Consider the following 19124-nt stretch of genomic DNA (forward strand, 5'->3'; position numbering starts at 1 on the left):
GGCACATCTTTTACTCCCTCCTTTCCTCCTTCACAGTACTCTGCACTCGGGCTCTGGTTGTACCACATGGGGAGAGGTCTGTCGTGTGGAATGCTGTGTTGTTTTACACTGTTATCTCTGCCTCTACTCCCAGGACAAGAGTCTAAGGCCCAGTAGCAGGGGCCAGGTCTTCTAGCTCTTGCTTTCTGTACTCACCGTCCTAGAGCGGCCACAGAATCTTTGCTTTGTGCAATTTATTTGGTTTCTTTGCCCAAACTTTTTTTTTCCTTTTTTTTTTTTCAAATGGAAATACATTTCTGGTTATAAAAATAATCCATGAGCTGAAGAAATCAAAAAGCACCTGTAATCCCAGCACTTGGAGATAACCATTGAATCACATCCTGGCAGTAGACTTAGTTCTGTGCGGGCTCATCCACATTTGGCATACAACAAAGAAATTAGCCTGTGCTGCTTTTCTTTTTTTGCAGCCTGCATTTTTTAACTTAACAGATCCCATGGATATTTCCCCAATAAACACAGGTCTACCTCACCTGCAGGGACGGCTGCATCGTGTCCTATTTTATGTTTGAGCCACAATTCATATAACTAATCCCCTATTGTTGGAGTTGGAGTTTTTTCCCAACTTTTCCCCATTGTACATGGTACTGCAATAAATACCTCCTGGATAAATATTTATAAACATCTTTATTTTTTATTTTTATTTATTTATTTTTTTTTTTTTGGTCTTAGAATAAAATAAAGAATGGAATTGAAAAGTCAGAGGACTGGCATGTTTGTTAAGACCGTGTAAACCCAATGATGGTTCGCCCCCTCCCCCATGTCACAGAAAAGTGGTGGGCACCTGGCTGGTACTGACTTGCAGGCGGATATGCATGGACAAAGGTCTGGGAAGCGGTTCGGCCTGTGAACTTGGTGTCCCAGCCCGCTGCCCACTGTCCGCTGCCCAGTGCCCAGAACGCAGCCTGGGGTGGGCAGAAGAGGGGACACTTGCTCTTGGACTCCCCTTTGGAGACTGGCGGAGTCTCCCTGGATCGTGCCTAGGCCAGCGTTGGCCTCGGAGCCTGCCCAGGCACTTAGAGGGGGCCTGGGGATGGTGGCTTGTGTGACTGGGGATGGAAAGGATAGGAACGAGCCTGGGTCATGCCTTCGATCTCTTTGCCTACAGGAGGCCTCAGCGGGGCCACCATCATTGACTCCCTTGACACCCTCTACCTCATGGAGCTGCAGGAGGAGTTCCAGGAGGCCAAGGCCTGGGTTGAAGAGAACTTCCATCTGAACGTGGTGAGTCAGAGACCCTTGCGGTGTTAGAGCCAAAAGGGGCCTGGAAGGTCAGTGGCCAGCTGCACCCTATCACTTCTGAGACCCAGAGCCCCTGGCCCCAAGGTGCCCAGCAGAGCAGTCCTGCAAATGGGGCTCCATGCACTCTCTACTTTGTCCTAAGACCAGCCTCAAGGTGGGGGATCTCTCCAGCCCTGGCCAGCCCATGAGTACTTACCAGCCTGTTCTCTGAGAGGGAAGATAGCCAGCGACCCCTCCTTCCCCTCCCTGCGGTGCCAGGCACCCAGGAAGTCCCTTCTAGGGCTGAATCTGTCACGCAAAGCAACAGCAACAGGGGAAGTGGCTTATCTGCTCAGAGCTGCTCTAACGTGGAGCCCCCACCCCACCCTCTGCTGCCCTTTAGAGGTGGGGGAGAGGATGGCCTGCCCTCTGGGTGACCGTGGCACTGACAATGCCTAATTCACAGGCTTGTTGTGAGGTTAACTACCACAGAGGGTTATAACGAGCATTATAACACTGTCAAGTCTGATATGGACGTAGGGTGGTGTCCTCCTCCTCATCATTACCGTTATTTTGAGGCATGTTATGCCTTCTGGTGGTCTGTGTGAGGAAGCTTAGAATCCTTCCATTTCCTACCGTATTGAATGAGAGAAAGGCCGAGGTGGGAGAAGGAAGGGGTATCTTCCCTTGCCCCTGAGCAGGTGGTGGAGAGAGAACGGGCATCAGGCAGCTACCTAGGGTGCCAGGTGCTGGCCGGTCCGGGGAGCCTGGGGACATTCAAGCAGGCTGGGGCAGGTTAGGGAGGGTCCTCGGAAGATAGCAAGATGGGGTCACATCCCCTCTCTGAGCCTTGGCTTTCTCATCTGGAAAATGGGAATGATGACCTCGCTGAGAATGGCCTTGTGGTGCTCGTCAGTAGAAAGGCTCTCCCACATGAGGGGGTCATTGTGGGTTGTCAGCAGTGAAAGACTGTGATGTGGGGGGCGCTGGGCGGGTGTCTCACCTGTCCCACTCAGAGCCACTTGCTCAGGACGAAGAACCTCTGGCAGAGAAGAGCTAGATCTCTTGCCGACATCCCAAAGCCAAGTAAGAGGCTGAGGTGGGATTTTAACCTAGAGCTGGTCCTTGGCGTGAGGCCCCAAGACCCCTGATTTGCAGTCCAGACCCAAGAAAGAAAACACTGATTAAGGCAAGTGTGGACATGCCCTGAGGGCTGCAGACGTGAGGCTGAGAATTGCTGCTAACCTGCACATGTCTGCCTGGCATCCCTGCCTCTCAGCCTCGGCTTTGTCGCGTTTGCCCCAGAACCTCCTCGGAGGAACTTCCCCTTGCCCAGTCTCCCCACCCTCCTGCTAAGCCAGAAAGTTCCCTCAGGAAGGGGCGGTGGCTGGACTAGAGAATTTGCCTCCCCTCCGGCAAGCTTCAGCCGGCACCTCCCCAGCAAGTTCTTGAGCTCCTTGGAGAGCAGCCAGGCAAAACTTTGCTCCGATGGCCTCGGGCAAGGGCTGGGGAAGGAAGCCGAACCCAGCGTTTATTTGCAATGCTGTCAGCGTGCTGTCGTGGCCTGCCAAGCAGGTGCTGATCGCTCTCGACTTTTGCTCTGAAAACCACCGCCCGCATAGCCCGGCCTGCTAGGCCAGGCCCCAGAGCTCAGCACAAGGGTGGCCAGACCAGCGGGGTCTGGGGCTGGGGCTGGAGTAACCTGTCTCAAGGGCCTGGCTGTCCCTGGGAGCCCTGCAGGCATCTCACAAGTGTTCCCCCACCCCACTCCACCCTCCCCCTACCTCCTCCACCCGGCCTCCCTCCTCTTTCTTGCCGCCCTGCAGAGTGGAGAAGCATCCTTGTTTGAGGTGAATATCCGGTACATCGGAGGACTCCTCTCAGCCTTCTACCTGACAGGAGAAGAGGTAAGTTGGCCCTTTGAGACCCCTGGACCATTCAGGTGTGAGAAGACTTTGGAGAACATCCAATCCCACTCCCTCATTTCACCAGTGAGGAAACAGGGATTCAAAGGGATTTGCCTGGGGTTGTCCACCCAACCTCCACAGGGCCACCTGCTGACTCTTCCTCCTCTTCTGTCTGAGGCCTTCCATTCTGCTGCCCAGGTGAGCCCCCGCTGGCTCCCACAGTTGGTAGTAAATTCTCTAAGGACGACGACTAGTCTTTTTACACCATCCACGAAGCTTCTCGCACAGCACCCAGCAGGCTCTAGGCTCAGCTGGGGCTTGTAGAGCTGCTGGACTGGTTTTTGCAGGTGTTGGTTTTCAGGATGGATGAAACCAAGACCATTGTTTCACGATTTCCACCCCTGGGGGCCCTTGTTCTTGTCCTGCTTCACCGCCACTCCTTTGCTCCCCTCCTGGGCCAGCCACCAGCCAGACAAAGCTCCAGGTCTCCAGTGGCACAGAAGACGGGCAGCCACTGCTGATCACATGCCCTAAGTGCAAGGCCTCAGGCCCCAGGCAAGCTGCATTGGCTTCCAGGGGAAGGGCTGAGAAGTGCGGGGAGAAAGCAGAGCCCTGGGCAGAGAGTCAGAAAATCTGCATCTTATCCCCACACCATACCTGCCTGTGACCTGGAGCAAGTCCTCTCCCACCCCTGGGCCTCGCTTCCTTCCCCACCATGGGGATCGGCTCACAGAAATCTTGTGAAATGGGACAGGCAGGATAAGGTTTGACCCGGAGCTGACCACCTCCAAAGCCCACATTCTCCATGCTGGAAGAGAATTTTGAAGATCACAGATCTCTGTAGAAATGGGAGGCTCTTCATCCCCTCGTCAACTCCCATGAAAGCACAGCCCAAGTATTGGGCATGAGGTTGGCCAAGTCCCCAGGACATGGGTCATCCATCGTTGTGCTCCCCGTTACTGCTCAGCACAACCACTGCTCTAGGGCTGACGGCCTTGGCTTTGGCCCTCTCCCTTCCCTGCACTTCTCCCTGCTCTGTCCACCCTGAGACAAATGTCAGCCCTACCGCCTGCCGCCGGGGGGACAAAGGAAAGTCCCTGCTCAGCCCCAGCACTGTCGTCGTCGGAGGTCGTTTCTGCTTCCCTGCAGTTCAAGGCCCCCACCAGGGCCTCAGAAGCAGCAGGCGCATGTTCCCCCTCCCCAGCCGCTTCAGGCCCCCCCCTCCAAGCCTCACCTCCTCGGCAGAGATTACCGCTTGTACCAACTCATCCCCAAATAATGGTAGTTGGGAGCCCTTGGCTTTGAGCCACACGAAGCCTGAATTTCACTTGAAAACCCGAGGCCAGGAAAATGACACGGAGCAGAGAAAGGCACGCTGTTCTTCCAGGTACTCGCCCAGCCTCTCTGCTGCTCACGGCTCTGGGAGGTGCCCACGGGATGTGGGGACAAGGGAGGGAGCCACGCAGCTCCGTGCTCACAGGGGTCAATTTGGGGGCTAGCGATTGAGGGAGGAGCTGGTGCCCCTCAGTCCTGATGCTTGACTCACCCTCCTCCCTTCTGTTAGGGTATCTGTGATTCCCAGAACTTGTTTGAGGCCTTGGCTCCCTCGTGATGTAGTCTGGCTGGGTCTGAGGACCCAGAGGAGGAGAGGTCCCCCAGGGGGGTCTTTGGCTTCATGCAGGATAGAAATGGAACGTGAGCCAAGAGGAAGTGAGAGCAGATTTTATTGAAGACAGAGAGAGTGCAGGTGTAGACAGAGCATCTGGGAGACGCAGAAAGGAAAGGGAGAACGAGTCTCTTCTTTGCTTGGGATCTGGGGTTTTTATTGAGGATTGTGGTCTGATGTCCATGTCCTCTCAGGCATCCAGGAACTGGTCAGAACAAGGACGGGGGTCCAGGTGTCCTCCATAAGTGACTTATTCCTTGGAGCCGGAGGTCTTGGCATCAAGATACCTAGTGTCGGTCTCTAGGGTATGCCGTTCTTGCCCAGGCTTTCCTTAGATGGTATCTGTTGTGCTGGGAGATTCCAAAGAAATCATGAACTCCTTGATCCTTATGAGGAGGGCTCCATGATTTATAGTGTGAGGCAGATGTAAGGCAGGGGTGCAGGTGCCAGCAAGGAGAGAGGCAGGAAAGGGAGCAGAAAAAGCAGTCCTTCGTGGGGTCACTTCAGTTTGCCTGTGTCACTAGAAGGATCATCAGTCTGACTGTCTAGGATGCAGACTGGACAGTGGGGTGTGATTTAGAAATAGTTCACAAAGCCCAGGGAGCCCCACGTGGCTCAGAATCCCTGAGCAGGCAGGCTCCTGAGGTTGTGGGCACAACCCTGTAGCCACGCCCTGCCGATCCCTCTCTGTCCCCAGCACCTCCGCATGGCAGAGACTGTACTCCATGTGTCCCCCCTCATTGACCCCCAAACACCCCATGAGGTGGGGGTCTTTGCCTACTTGCAGATGCGGGAACTGAGAAGGAACTCCCTCAGGTCGCGTTCCCTGAGGTCTGCGGTGCGTCGGCTCCTGACCTTTCTGCCACGGGCCTGGGTTACAGCCCCCATGCAACCTGGCCCAGTGTCACCGCTTGTCACCAGGGCTCAGCCGCACTGGGCTGAGGCCTCCCTCCTCTCTGTCCTCCGTTTTGCGCACAGTGGGGTGCCTGTGGACTGGGTCTTCCCATTCTTCAGCTTCCCCACGAATATTTGTGGAATGGTGCCAGAGACCCCAGCCCCCTCCTGGGCTGAGGCCTGTCTTTGCTACCGAGGGAACCTATGGGAGGCGAATCCCTGCTGAGTAGGCCAGCCCTACAAGATGCCCCTGGAATGGCAAGTGTGATGACAGTCACACCAGGTGACGTTTGCACAGCTCTTTACAGTTCATGTAGCACATTCACTTGTACACATCCTCTCTCTTGAGTTCTAGAAGAACCCCGTGTGGCGTCCAGGGCACATGAGCAGTTGTATTGTGCAGACGAAGGTCAGAGACAGTATGCAGCTCACCTGAGGTCACACAGCTGCCAACCTGGGCTCTGACTCCCAGCCCGGAGAACTTTCCACTCTCAGAATATAATTCTTGCTAGTTTCTCTCACCTCTGTTCTGGAACCGCTGGGCCCCTGACTGTGGCTTACCATGGCTGTCTGCATCTCTCTGTGTTGGAAAGGCAGCTGGTCTCACTTACTAGCTCCACAACCTTGGGCAGATTGCTTCTCTGACACTCAGTTGTGCCATCCTCTGAGTGGTCAACACCTTCCCCACAAGGCTGTTGCAGGGATTGAAGGTCATGCAGATAAGACACCTGGCACAGTGATATACTGTGACTTATAATAAGTAATATATATTTGGTCTTCATCCCATTTCTGGCAGAGCTCCTAAAACACTTGGAATTTCCTAAGCACTGAGAGCAATAAATGTGTCTTTTATTATGTAAATTGGGCGACTCTGGGACCCCACCTGAGGATAGAGGCTGGTTGCCAGGAGAATCAGCCACAGGGTGAGAGGGTTTTTCTATTCAGTCCCACCACCGTGACTTCCAGGGACCAGAGAGGGGCTGGTGGTTGAATCAGGAGCCAATTGGCAGTGGTTTAATTAGTCGTGCCCATGTAATGAAGCCTCCATAAAACCCCAAAAGGAACTGGGCCATGGAGCTTCTGGGGTGGCTGAGCACCCGGAGATCTGGGGAAAGCACCACTCCTGGAGAAAGCATGGAAGCTGCGTGCCCTCTGCCCATTCCTTGCCCTCTCCCCATACCTTGCCCCTAAGCATCTCTTCCATCTGGCTGTTCCTGAGCTGTGTCCTTTTATAATAAACCAGTAAAATGTTTCCTGAGTTCTGTGAAGCACTCTAGCAAATTAATCAAACCCAGAGAGGGGTTTGTGAGAACCACTGACTTGAGAGACCGTGGGTCAGAAGCACAGGAACAGGCTGGACTTAGGACTGGTGTCTGAAGGGGGCGGGGGGGGGGGGGTGCTGCGGCAGTCTTGTAGGACTGAATCCTCCAACTGCGGAATCTGATGCTGTCTCCAGGAAGATAGTGTCAGAACTGAGTTGAATTATAGGGCACCCAGCTGGTGTCTGGAGAATTGCTTGGTGATATAGGGAAACACCCCCCCACACACACACATAGTGGAATCGGGTTCAGAATCTGTTCCACACCCACTCACTTCCAAGAGAATAAGTAGGACTCATGTTCTTCTGCTCCCGGTGGTGCCCCTCTGGTCCGCACACACTCACTCAGCATCCTTCCTGGTGTGGTTGAGACCCTGCAGTGCCCACCAGCGATAGGGCTTTCCAAAGGTGGAGACGTGGAAATTCCCAAGAGCATTGAGAAGATTTAGCTTGGAGTCCTCAGGGCAGAGGGCAGCCGGTCAGCTGCCTGGAGCCCCAGCCCTGGGCTCAGGTGTGAGTCAGTTCCTCTGCGCCTCACTGCTCAGCCTCCCCGGGGGACAAGTGACACTAGCAGGAGCCTCAAATGAGCCCTATGTTGTGCTAAACCAGTGGCTTCTGGGCCAAGGCTTTGGAACCTGGGTTTCAGACAAGCTCCCGCAGGGACTCTGATGTGGATGGCCCCCGTGCCCACCTCTGGGAACCACTGCCTGGCACTGGACACTGTCCTCTTCTCTCGCCCATCCCTGCCAGGGCCCAGGTGCAGCTCTTCCCTCCTCACCTCTCCCCTCCCAAGCGAAAACCACAGAAGCCCTCAGAGGCCTCGCTGCCACATCCCAGCTAGTCTGGCAAACTCGTCCCCACTGCAAGCCCTCCGCAGCTGCCTCAGCCGTTCAGTGGCCCGTACTGGGGCCAGGGCCTCAAGCAGACTTGGTTTTACCTCACTTGGGAGGTCAGTAAACTGGATGGGCCTCGGGCTCTGAAGCAAAAGGAAACGTGCGCTGTTCCACCCGGAACAGTTGCTAGGGAACTTCCGTTTCACGTTTTAAAAAATAAATAATATTTACTGTGGACTTGCTTTTATTATAAAAATAGCACAGAAAGAGAGATAAGCTGAATGAAGAAAGCAAAATTCCTCCATGAGCCTACCCCACACCCCAGGAGAGCGTTGTTAACATTTCGGTATATTTCCTTCCCAACCGCTCCTCATACATCCACGTGCATATAATTTTTACAAAAGTTGAATTACGCTATTTCAAAATATACTTTTCTTTTAATAAACGACAAACCCTTTCTTTGCTATTAAGTCATTATCTACATCATTCCAGTGGCCGCCTGGTGTTCCGTTGCATGGATAAGTCCTAATTTAACACTTCCCTTTGATATTTAGACTATCTTCATTTTTCCACCATTCTAAACAATGCTGGAATAAATAGGCATGAAGTTCAATCTTTACAACACCTTTGATTACTTATTTCCTTAGAATAGACTCCTAAGAGGGAAACTGTGGCATCAGAAGGTCACAAGTGCGTCTGAATTAGAAAGGTGTGAGGGGGTGAGAGCCTCCAGCAGGGCCCTGAGGCCTGGGGCCTCCTTACAACTCCTTGGCCATCAAGTCAGTAGTTTAACCATTCACCTTCTCTGCTCGTTTCCGTCTGTAAAATGGGAACGGTGGGAAGATTCCGAATGTCAGCGGGGAAGGGCCTGTCCCCTGGTTTTGCACACGGGCTGGAGTGCTTTGCTGAGAAGCTCACAGCAGCCAAGCCGCGAGGCAAGGACTGGAACCCGGGGCCGGGCGAGGCTCCCAGTCCAGCGCTCTTCACACTCCATCAGATGCGCTGCCACACGCCCTGCCTGTGGCATCCTGGCCCCGAGCTGTGGGCAGGCACTGGCATTGGTGACCGCCACCCTGCCAGCTTCATCCTCCCAGCGGCCACCCAAAGTACAGCTGGCATCACCGAGTCCTTGTCATAGTCCTGACACTGCCGTACACTGACCTAATTGTCATTCCTCCCAACAGCCTCCGAGGGAGGCAGTCTGGGCCTTGTTTTATGAGTGAGGAGGGAAACTGAGGCTCAGAGGAGGCGCCTCCACTAAGGCCACGTCGCCGGGAGTGCGAGGAGCCAGGTTCACATCCAAGCCTGACTCCAGTGCCCGACGCAGCGCCCTCTCCCACTCAGCGCTGGCAGCTCCTGGGTCCGGCCGCCGGCAGGAGCGGCGTGGGGCAGGGATGGCGCCCACCCAGCCCCATTCATGATGCCCCGTGCTTCTTCCTTTACAGGTGTTCCGAGTAAAGGCCATCAAGCTGGGAGAGAAGCTTCTGCCGGCCTTCAACACCCCCACGGGAATCCCAAAAGGTGTTGTGAACTTCAAAAGGTAGGACATCTGGTTTCCTGCTTGTGGCTTTGGCTGTATCTGTGCAGAAATTGAGGCACAGGGAGAGGTCAGGACCTGCCTTGGGAATCACAGCGAGTCAGTGGCACAGTGGAGATGAGCCTTAGCCACGGGCTTTCCAGGGCTGATGTTTGTCACCAAACCTGGGACTTAGGATTCATAAGGCCTGATCTTCCATAGCTGGGGAGGGGGCAGCTGGTCTGTGGTCGTCCCCCAACACTGCCTTGACTCACAGCCCTACAGAAGTGCCCTGCTAGGGTAGGAGCCAGGAGGCACATCACACCCTCCCCCCACTGGGAGGTACCCCAAACCGCTAGGGGGGTCTTGAGACCCTGAGCAGAGAGACCTCTGGGCTGGGTCTCAGGAACCCAGTGTCAGAAGCCAGAGGAGTTTCTGGGGGCATCAAACCCAAGGAGGCTTGGACTCCAAGGAATAAAGGCCCTAGCCAAGTTCACATAAGCCAGTAACTGACCATTCCTGGACACAAACCCAGGACTTCCAACACCATTTTTAATAATACTTATTGGAATTTCCCCTCTTTAAAAATAATAAGTTCTCATTGCAGAAAATGTGGATTATATCAAAAGTGTTAGATAAGACCGGAAAACTCCCATGTGGTTCCACTAATCAAAGAAACCACCGGTAATGCTTCTTTCTACCGGCTTGGTTTTAAAACATTGATTCTTATTGGCTGCTTTCATGATTTTCCTTCCTGATCTATTGCTTAATTCAGTGTGTGAACTAGAGACTTTCTGGGTGGTCAGTAAGTCACAGAATGTCAGACTGGAAGGGACCTGGGCTATGCAATGAGAGAAGGGTAGAGCCAGGGCTGCTGCCGGGTCCAGCTCCAAAGCCTGTGGGCTGCTTACCTGCCCCCAGCGAGGCTGCCCTTCCCTCCCGTGGGGATGGGAGTGTGCGTATATCCACTCATTTTCCAGATGTGGTGACTGAGACCCAGAGAGGGGAAGGGATGGGGTCAGAGTCAAGAGAACTAATAGCCAGCCAGCCTGATGACCCATGAACCTTAATGAGCACGAGTCTTGCTCCTGGGGACCCCCAGTGCCCCGCTGTCTTGCCTTTCCTCACTCTCTTCTCCTACCCGTCACTTTCTTCTCGCAGCTTCCCTCACCGGCAAAGGCCAGCTCACCGGCCACCGGTGCCATTAAAGCCACTAGAAGCATTTTCGCCTCTCCTGGCCTCCAGGCACTCTGTCTGCCTCCTGTGGCCTCGTCACATGCCCCTTCATGTTCCCCACTGGCCTGGGAGCTTCCTGAGGATGGGATCCATGTCCAATTCTTTGCTCATTCCTTCAACAAATATCTGTGTTCAGGTCCGTGTGCAGGATAGGAGATGAACCACGACACTGTGCCGACCACTACTGAGCAGTTCCATGTGCCCATTGTGCTAAGTGTTTCCGGTTTCCAGACGTTGCCTCACCAAGTACTCCTCACAGCAACCCTTTGTTGCAATATTATCCCCATTATTCAGAGTCTCGGAGAGGTGAAGTAACTTGCCCAAAGTCTAGGTAATTGGGGATAAGATTTAAGCCCGTTTTGTTAGAGACTGAAAGCTCTGCTCTTAGCTCCTGCCAGGCCATCCCTCAGACAGGAGCCCTGCTGTCCCTGCAGGAGCAGACCCCCGGGAGACATTGTAGATGGCACCCAGGCACTCCCCAGGGCCATTCTTGAGGCTCTACCACAACCCTGAGTCTGGGAGGAAGGCTGTGATATTTCCATCTCAGCAGGCTTCCCCGTTCCATCTCCTGAAGTGTTGTCTTACCTCAGGACTCTCGATCCAGTGGTAGCTCCCGCCAGCTGCCTGGGGGGGGGGGGGGGGGGGAGCGCTGGGCTCCGGTCAAGTGCCTCCGTGCCTCAGCTTCCTCTCTGTCCTAGGGAGGTCCTACTCTTTCGGCCGGCCTGCCGGGGGCCTCACAGAGGAGAGGGGACTCGCCTGCCCCTTCACTTACTGTCTCTGTGTCGGAGAACATTCCTGCGGTGTGACCTCACATAAACCTCACCATAGGGACACCTGGGTGGCTCAGTTGGTTAAGCAACTGCCTTCAGCTCAGGGCACGATCTCAGGGTCCTGGGATCGAGTCCCACATCGGGCTCCCTGCTCAGCGGGGAGCCTGCTTCTCCCTCTGCCTGCTGCTCCCGCTGCTTGTGCTCTCTCTCTCTGACAAATAAATACAATCTTAAAAAAAAATAAATAAATCTCACCACAGGCCACAGAGGGGCCCCCAGGCTAATCGAATCCCATTCTCCGTGCCAGGGTTGATTTCTCAGAGCCGGACATTTGGATCTCTGCTCAGATCCCTTTCCCACGAACACGGATCCTGGAGAAACAAGCCCACTGTCATGGAGCCGAGACACAGAGTATCTTTGTGGCCTCTGTCCCAGGGCTAGCTTCTTGGGCCTCACTGCCTGGAGTCTGGGATAGGACCTTAGCTCAGTCATCCTTCCCTCGTCTGTGCATGGCACTGCCCTGGCTGTCTGCCTTACCCCTGTCCCTCAGAGCCCGGACCGGATGCGACACAGATCCCGACATTTCTGATTAAGAAAATGCATTTATTTTGAGGCTATTTGCATGCTGCCAGTGCTGTATACATATGTATGTACATGCATATTTTCTGGCAACACCTCCCTTTCATTTTCTGGGTAAGAGAGTCTGTTGCTAAAAAAATGCCTCCCTGTTCCACCCCGGGGAATGTCAGGGACGTTTACGGCCCGCGGGGCGCGGAGTTTGCTCTTTGGAGAGGGCCTGCTGGTGGGAGCTGGACCGCCCGTTGCTGCCCCTTGCTCTGGGCTTAGCTCGCTCTGGGCAGCTTTAGGAGGAAGCACCAGACTGGGTCCCAGCGGGAGGGTAGACAGCTAGGCCCTGCCCGGAAGTGAGGCTGACTGCTCCTCCCCATCTGGGAGGCAGAGGTGGGGACAGCGGTGACCTGTGACCTGCAAGGGACCACTGAATCTGAGAGGGTGGCCGTGGCCAGTCCAAAGATTAATTTCTCTCACACATGCAGACACACTTGACTGCCACCCACCCCAGTCATGCAGGCTGAGATACACAGGTTCGCCCGTGTCACACACTCGTGCCTCCGCACGCTTCCACACACATACGCATCTACATAGGCACGCCGCACGCAGATACCTGCGTCTTAGTAATTGCTAGCGCTTCTCGAGCATTCACTGTGCGCCAAACATGATGTGAGCGCGTGATCCGGTTCTCTCTCTTCAATCTCACGATGACCACACCAGTGAAGACAATGAGCAGGAGAGAGGTGAGGTAGCTTACCCACGGTCACACAGCAGTAGAGCGAAGTCAGAATTAGCATCCAGGTCTGTCTGGCTCCAGAGTTCACACACGAGTGCACACTCAGGCGTACAGATACCCATGGGAGCTTCTGCCGTGCTGGGGAGGGGCACTGGGGAGTGACCCCGTCTGCCAGGGGAGAGAGCACAGGCTGCAGACCCACTTGCAGGCTTAACAGCCTAGGAGGGAGGCAGAGGGCAGAGCCTCCGTTAGCCCGTTGCCTTGCAGGGCTGACGGAAGGCCCTCCTGGTCTCCGGATGCTGTCCAGAACAGGTGCATTTGGGGCACGAAGTACCTAGGATTTGGATTTGGATTCAGCGCTACCAGTTCTGTCACTTGCCGTGGGACCTTGGAGAAGGGTCTCCCCCTCTCTGAGTCTGAGCATCTTTACCTATGAAATAAGAATCATGGCATCTACCTCCAAAGTTGGATGTGAAGATAAGACACTACAGCTGTGTGGCACCCATCAGGAACTCAATAACTCAAACAATAATTTTAATAAGCTATAAGCACATGATTTATATGTGCATAATTACATAACGTGAAAAATGACAGTACTTCCATGCCTAATTTATACCTCACGGTAGCTCTCTGAGGTGTGGGTACTGTCCTTTAACAGATGAGGAAACAGGGCGAGAGAGATCAGCCGACCTGCCCGAAGTCATCTGGCCAGGCGCTGTGGAAGCCGGCATTTGAAGACAAGCAGGAGAGGGAAGGCGCCCACCCACTGCCCGCCTCTGCGCAGCCCTGGTCTGCCTGTCTGCCAGGCTGGCTCCACTGCAGGGAGCCCACTCGGGAGGGAGGGGACAGGAAGGAGAGGCTCATGTGGGGGAAAACAAGAACAAAAGACAGCTGAGTGACCGGTGGCTGTTTTGACCTTGAATTTCTCTGCAAGGGCAGGAAGCATCCATTATTCAGGAAACCCTCTGTGGGTTCCCACGGCTCCCACTGAGCTAGCTGGAGAGAGAAGTCTCACTTGGCCTGAGGGGAAGAGGGACAAAGAGGGGACACCTTCCCCTTCCCTCTGGGTGGATGTGGGGCCATCTGGGTGGGAGACCGTTAGGGGATGCGCTGAGCCCAGTCTGAATCTGGCCTCCACCACCTACAGCTCCGACCTTCTGATAACTTACTTCCCTCTCTGGGCCTCAGTTTCCTCTTCGTATATTGGGATGAATGACGCTTTACCTTGTGGGCTTTAAATGAAGTCAAGATGCAAAGAGCTTGACCCAGCGCCTGGGATCTGTAGTGGCTCAATACACAGAAGCTGTTTCATTTATGATCCACGAGCCAGGTCTCCCCTCTCTGTGCAGCCCATCCTTCCCCACCTGCCCCCAAGTCAGGGAAATGCCCAAAGAGGTGGAGACAGGAAGAAGGGGCCAATGGTCATCTCTGTGTGTTGAGGCCACCTGCTCCATAAGATCCTAAAACTCTAGTCCTCTGTTTCTGGAAATTGACACTGATGAGTTTGATTTCAGAGGCTATATTCAGGCCAGATAATGGAGTTTGGAGGGGAGAGGGGCAGCCTCAGGAGAGCCCCAGCCCACCCCAGGAAAAGGGGTGCCCCTCAGATGGCAAACCATGACCTCCCAGACCCACCTTCTCCCACGCCTACCTCCCTAGGTCCTGTCCTGGGCAGACAGAGGCCAGTTCCTAGGGAGGCAGACCTATCCCAGCAAGGAAGTGGAGGGGCTTCCCAGAGGCTGGGGCAGAGCCAGCCCCCTCAGCCTGCTCCCTGGAGCCCCTACAGAGAGGGGGCACTTACTCCACCCTGCTGTGTCCCTGCCCTGTCCCCCTGGTTGTCCTAAACTTCGCACAGGAAAGATCATCATGATACATATGAGGAAACTGAGACACGGGGAGAGGAAGCAGCTTGCCCAAGGCCACCCCCATTCTGCACTTTGCTCTTCCCTCTTCACCCCACAAAAGCCCTAGGAACAGAGACCAGGACCACTTCCCCTTGCCCAGTTTGATGATGCAGGAGCTCAGGCGCGTGAGGCAGGGAAGGTTTGCCCAAGGCCTCTCAGCTAACAAGCTTGACCCCGGCCTCGTGGCTACAGAGATTTAAGTGTAAACACCTGGAAAAGCCGCGTCCTTGCTCGTTATTATATAATGAAAAGAGGCAGACCACACAGTGGTTAGGACCGGCTCTGGCGTCAGGCCAGCATTGGGTCCCGGTTGCTCCACATGCTGTATGATGGCGAGTGGGCGACGTCACCATCCCAAGCCTTGTTTTCCTCATCTGTGAGAGGGACAGATGGGAGGATTACCCCACCTCTGTGCTCTTCCTCCTTGGAAGCACCCAGTATCTGGAAGCGGGACTGAGACAGCCTTCTCCCGCGAGGACCTGTCTGAGGTGTTCATGAGACACACGTGATTAACAGCTAAGGAGAGCTTTACTCCGAGAGCCCCTGCCTCTTTTATTCCCTAACCTTGGACCTCCCGGGGAGCCTGCAGCTCTGGGCACGTGGTCATACCAGAGCCACCTGCCCGTCAGGTGTGGGTTCCACAGAATTCCAGGAGGGGCCATTGTGTCTCCTTGGGCAGCACAGCGGGCAGGACAGCGTGGGGAGAGGGAAAGAGCCAGGTGGGGTCCCCGCTTTTCATCTGCCCTCGTTCCGACCCCAGCCACAGCAGTGTACCCTCCGCACACAGCGCCACGGACCATGAAGTGGCCGGACTGCTGCGGGGTCTGTGTGGCCCCTGACGGCATTGTCCATATCACCTGTAAATTTAGCATAACTTGGGTGCCAAGTCTTGGCCACCAAGGCAGCTCTGCTACCGTCCTTGAGCCCATACGTCTCCCAAGGGCTGCTTGATGTAGAAACAAAGAAGAGTGCAGGTAGACCGGCCTGGGTTCAGGTCGCCTTCAGCAAGCTGTTCACTGACCTCTGTGTACGGACTCCCAGGGAGGAGTATTGGAGATCGGATGGTCAGAAGCTCCCAGGAAAGGGCCCGGCATGCTCTGTGTCAGGGTGCTCCCCCACTGAGCAGTCCCTGTACTCTCAGCAGGGGCGCCAGCCCCACCAGCAGCGGGGTGACTGGGGGTTCTTCTGTCTTTTCACAGTGGCTCCAACAGGAGCTGGGGCTGGGCCATGGCCGGGAGCAGCAGCATCCTGGCCGAGTTTGGATCCCTGCACCTAGAGTTCTTGCACCTCACTGAGCTCTCTGGCAACCAGGTCTTCGCAGAAAAGGCAAGTGTTCTCCCTGCTCCCCCCACCCCCAAATGGCTCCTCCCTCTTCTCCCCACTCAGCAGGTCCCCAATCAGCAGGGGGGCCTCCGGCCACCGCTAATACAGCCAGTAGCTGCTTGCGGGAGCCCTGAGTGTGCCCGAAGCCAGGTAGCGAGGAAGGTTCGCACAGGGAGCGATCAGGGCTCTGCCAGGGCAGGGAGGAGCTGAGGCTGCCAGCGAGGTTTTCACCGGGGCTGTCAGCTCAGCAGCAAGCACGCATATGTGGAATCCGGAGAGAGTGCACGAACTGACATCCAGGCACCCGCTCGCGTTGGCAGGAATTGGCCACCGGGTGCAAAAGTCCCCTTTCCAGAGACACAGTTAACTTCTTCATGTGAGATCTGCTGCCTTTTCCTTCCAGATGCCCGCCTAGCTCATGTTGTCAGCAGGCTGGCAAAGCGATTTCACTCACGGCAGAGGCACACGGCTGTTCTTCCTCATTGTTACCGGGCTGGCGCGGGCACGAGGGGTGCTGAGAGCTATAGCATCCAGGCTGTCAGCCAGCGTGACAGCTGCCCCTCCTGCCCCTCTGCGACACCCTCCAGAAGAAGGTGACGGCACTTGGGAGTCCCACTGCCTGGAAGTGTCTCTGCGGGTCTAACCCTAAACCCAAGGAAGGGAACGGTACACACACCATCCTCAGATGGCACTCAGGGTCCATCAGCAATTGTCCCTTCCTGAGTCCTGCCTCGGGAGATGACATCCAGCCTCCAAGAATATCCCTTTGGAGGCGCCTCCACTCCCAAAGCCTTCCCTTCTCTGAAGGTTAGACTCTTGGGGTGCCAAGGGAGCTGGGAGATCATAGATTCACACCTCCACCCAGCAGCTCCCAGTCTTGTGTCCACCAGCCAGCCTCAAAGCATCACCCTGTGTGCCTCTAGGAAATACATCCCTGGGCATTACCCAGGCCCAGGAATCTGCATTTTTAATAAGCACCCATGTGCTTTTTGATGCTAGATTTAAGAGCACTGCTTATTCAGTGTGGGAATCCCTCCGAACATTCTTGGGAAGCTCAAGAAGAGCTTTTTAGCCCCTCAATCACGTCCTCTGGTTTGGGGCTCACTACCCCCCTCACATAGCCTGTCCTGTCAGCCCTGCCTTCAGAGCCTGTAGTGGGAGGCCTCTGCCACCCTGTGACACCCCACCTTGCAAGTTCATGGAAGAAGGTCCATCCCACTTCCTGATGGGTCTTATTTACTGATCCGTTTTCCTACCTCCAAGCCCTCCCTCCCCCAGCCTCCCTGTTTCCTTTGCTCTTGAGTCAAACTCCTCTTGGAAGGTTGTGACTGGCTCACGCCGGAGCAGGACGGAGCTCACTCTAGTCCCCGGCTAGTCTGGACAAACGAGCTACGAGTGCCCAAGCGCCTACTACGTGTTGGGTACCTCATAGCGTCTCTAATCACCCCTCCAAACCCTGAGGTGGGTCTCCTTGTTATCCACATTTTACAGAGGAGGACACTGAGACTCAGAGGTTCAGTCACTTATCCTGGGTCATCTAGCGGGTCAGGGATAAAGCTAGGATTCAGGCCCAGGACTTTCTGACTCCGAAGCCCACATTCTTTCTAGACCAGATTAGTATAGCAGGCTTCAGGCTTTTCCCCCCCGAGTCCATCTGCCTGTCTCTCTGTCTCCCTCTACATTTATATTCTCCGGCTATTTTCATCCCCCAATCATGCCTCCCACAGAGGCGATTATTGGCAGTCAACAAATTGGCCCAAATTCTAGAAGCACCCGTACCCTCCAGGGGAGCTAATTTAGCCTGCTTCACTGCTCACCACCAGGACAGTCGAGAATAACTCAGGTACAAGCACATTCCTGTCCCCTCTAATGGACTCCGTTAACATAAATGGATATGAAATCTCATGTGGTAAAGCAAAGTGCCATCCCCTGGAAAGAAAGGTCTGACAGCTAAAAGGCTTCTCTCCCTCCTCCTTGCCTTGTAGATAAATCTACAAGCATGATAGAGTACCGTCCCCGAGGGCCTTGCTGTTCTGGTGGATTCTGTGCTGGAAGGATTTCACGTACTGCCAGAGAGCAGACCCCGAGGGAGAAAGCCTTCCCTCTGCTCGCCCTTTGTAGCCCCAAAGGTTGCAAACCTAGCCTCTTCCTGCTCCAGCCGGGCAAGCTCTGCCACACATTACTGCACGGTCCCTGCCCTGACCCATGTTGGACACAAGGGCTACCCCGTGTGGCCAGCCGAGCCCTGCCTCGCGTCCCCGCTCTGCCACTTAGGAACTGAGTGACCACGGGCAAGCCACTGAAACTCTGAGATTCGGGTTTGTCACATGTTACACAGAGATAATACCAGATGGGTTGTTCTAAGGGTCGGAGGTGATGTATGTAATGGGTCTGGCTCGGAAGGCTGAGAAATGTTAACAGCTGCCGCTGCTGTTGTTAGGGCAGGGGTGTTGAGGAGCCCAGGACTTTCCTCTGGATGGTTCCTCTGGTGTCCGATACAATAACCTATTCCTAGGCTAAACCCTATGAAATTGCCAGTATTGACCATTTCTGACCTATTAAAAAGGTCCTCCCTCCCGAAAAGGCCCATGCCCCAAAGCAATGCACAGTGAGGAAGGGGTGAAGTGAGGGGAGCAAGGGGAGCCTAGCAGGGCCCCAGGCAGAGTGGTCAGTACGAAGGCGGTGGCCAGGCTCCCCCATGGCCGGGTCCTGCCATGCCCCACACGTGGGCCCCAGCCGTGGCCATCTTGCCACCTCCAGGCTGGGGCCTGCCCTTCGTTACTTAGCTCTCCCTCCTGCCTCGTCCGAGTGGTTTCCACTTTGGATCCAAACAAGCTGCTTCCTTTGGCGGCGGCAGCTGAGAGCCGCTGGCTTCTTCCAGAAAGTGAAGGTGCATCTGGTGTCCGTTTCTTGGCAGGTCAGGAACATCCGAAAGGTCCTCAGGAAGATCAACAAGCCCTTCGGCCTCTACCCCAACTTCCTCAGCCCAGTGAGCGGGAACTGGATGCAACGTGAGTATAGAGATGGCACCGCCCCGCCTTTAACTGACGGCTGCCAGTGTCCTGTGCGAGGCGCCCGGGGCACGTCAGGAGGGACATGTTTATCAGCAGGCCAGCCAGGCCTTCGCTCCATGCTCCTGGGCACCACCTGCCCTGCTGGGCATCGTGGGGTCC

At 55.1% G+C, this 19124-nt stretch overlaps 1 protein-coding gene across 1 annotated transcript in view; it reads left to right on the plus strand.

The window, feature by feature from the left end:
• The window catches only part of MAN1C1 (mannosidase alpha class 1C member 1), a 140457-nt gene that overhangs the window by 103521 nt on the left and 17812 nt on the right, over positions 1 to 19124 (plus strand). Inside the window, exons 3-7 of the mRNA XM_026517002.4 lie at positions 1166 to 1281; positions 3105 to 3185; positions 9342 to 9436; positions 15828 to 15954; positions 18869 to 18962. Of these exons, the coding sequence (XP_026372787.1) occupies positions 1166 to 1281; positions 3105 to 3185; positions 9342 to 9436; positions 15828 to 15954; positions 18869 to 18962 (513 nt within the window). The remainder of the gene's footprint in view (positions 1 to 1165; positions 1282 to 3104; positions 3186 to 9341; positions 9437 to 15827; positions 15955 to 18868; positions 18963 to 19124) is intronic.

The sequence above is a fragment of the Ursus arctos genome, unplaced genomic scaffold (assembly GCF_023065955.2).
Source record: "Ursus arctos isolate Adak ecotype North America unplaced genomic scaffold, UrsArc2.0 scaffold_32, whole genome shotgun sequence".
Lineage (NCBI taxonomy): Eukaryota > Metazoa > Chordata > Mammalia > Carnivora > Ursidae > Ursus > Ursus arctos.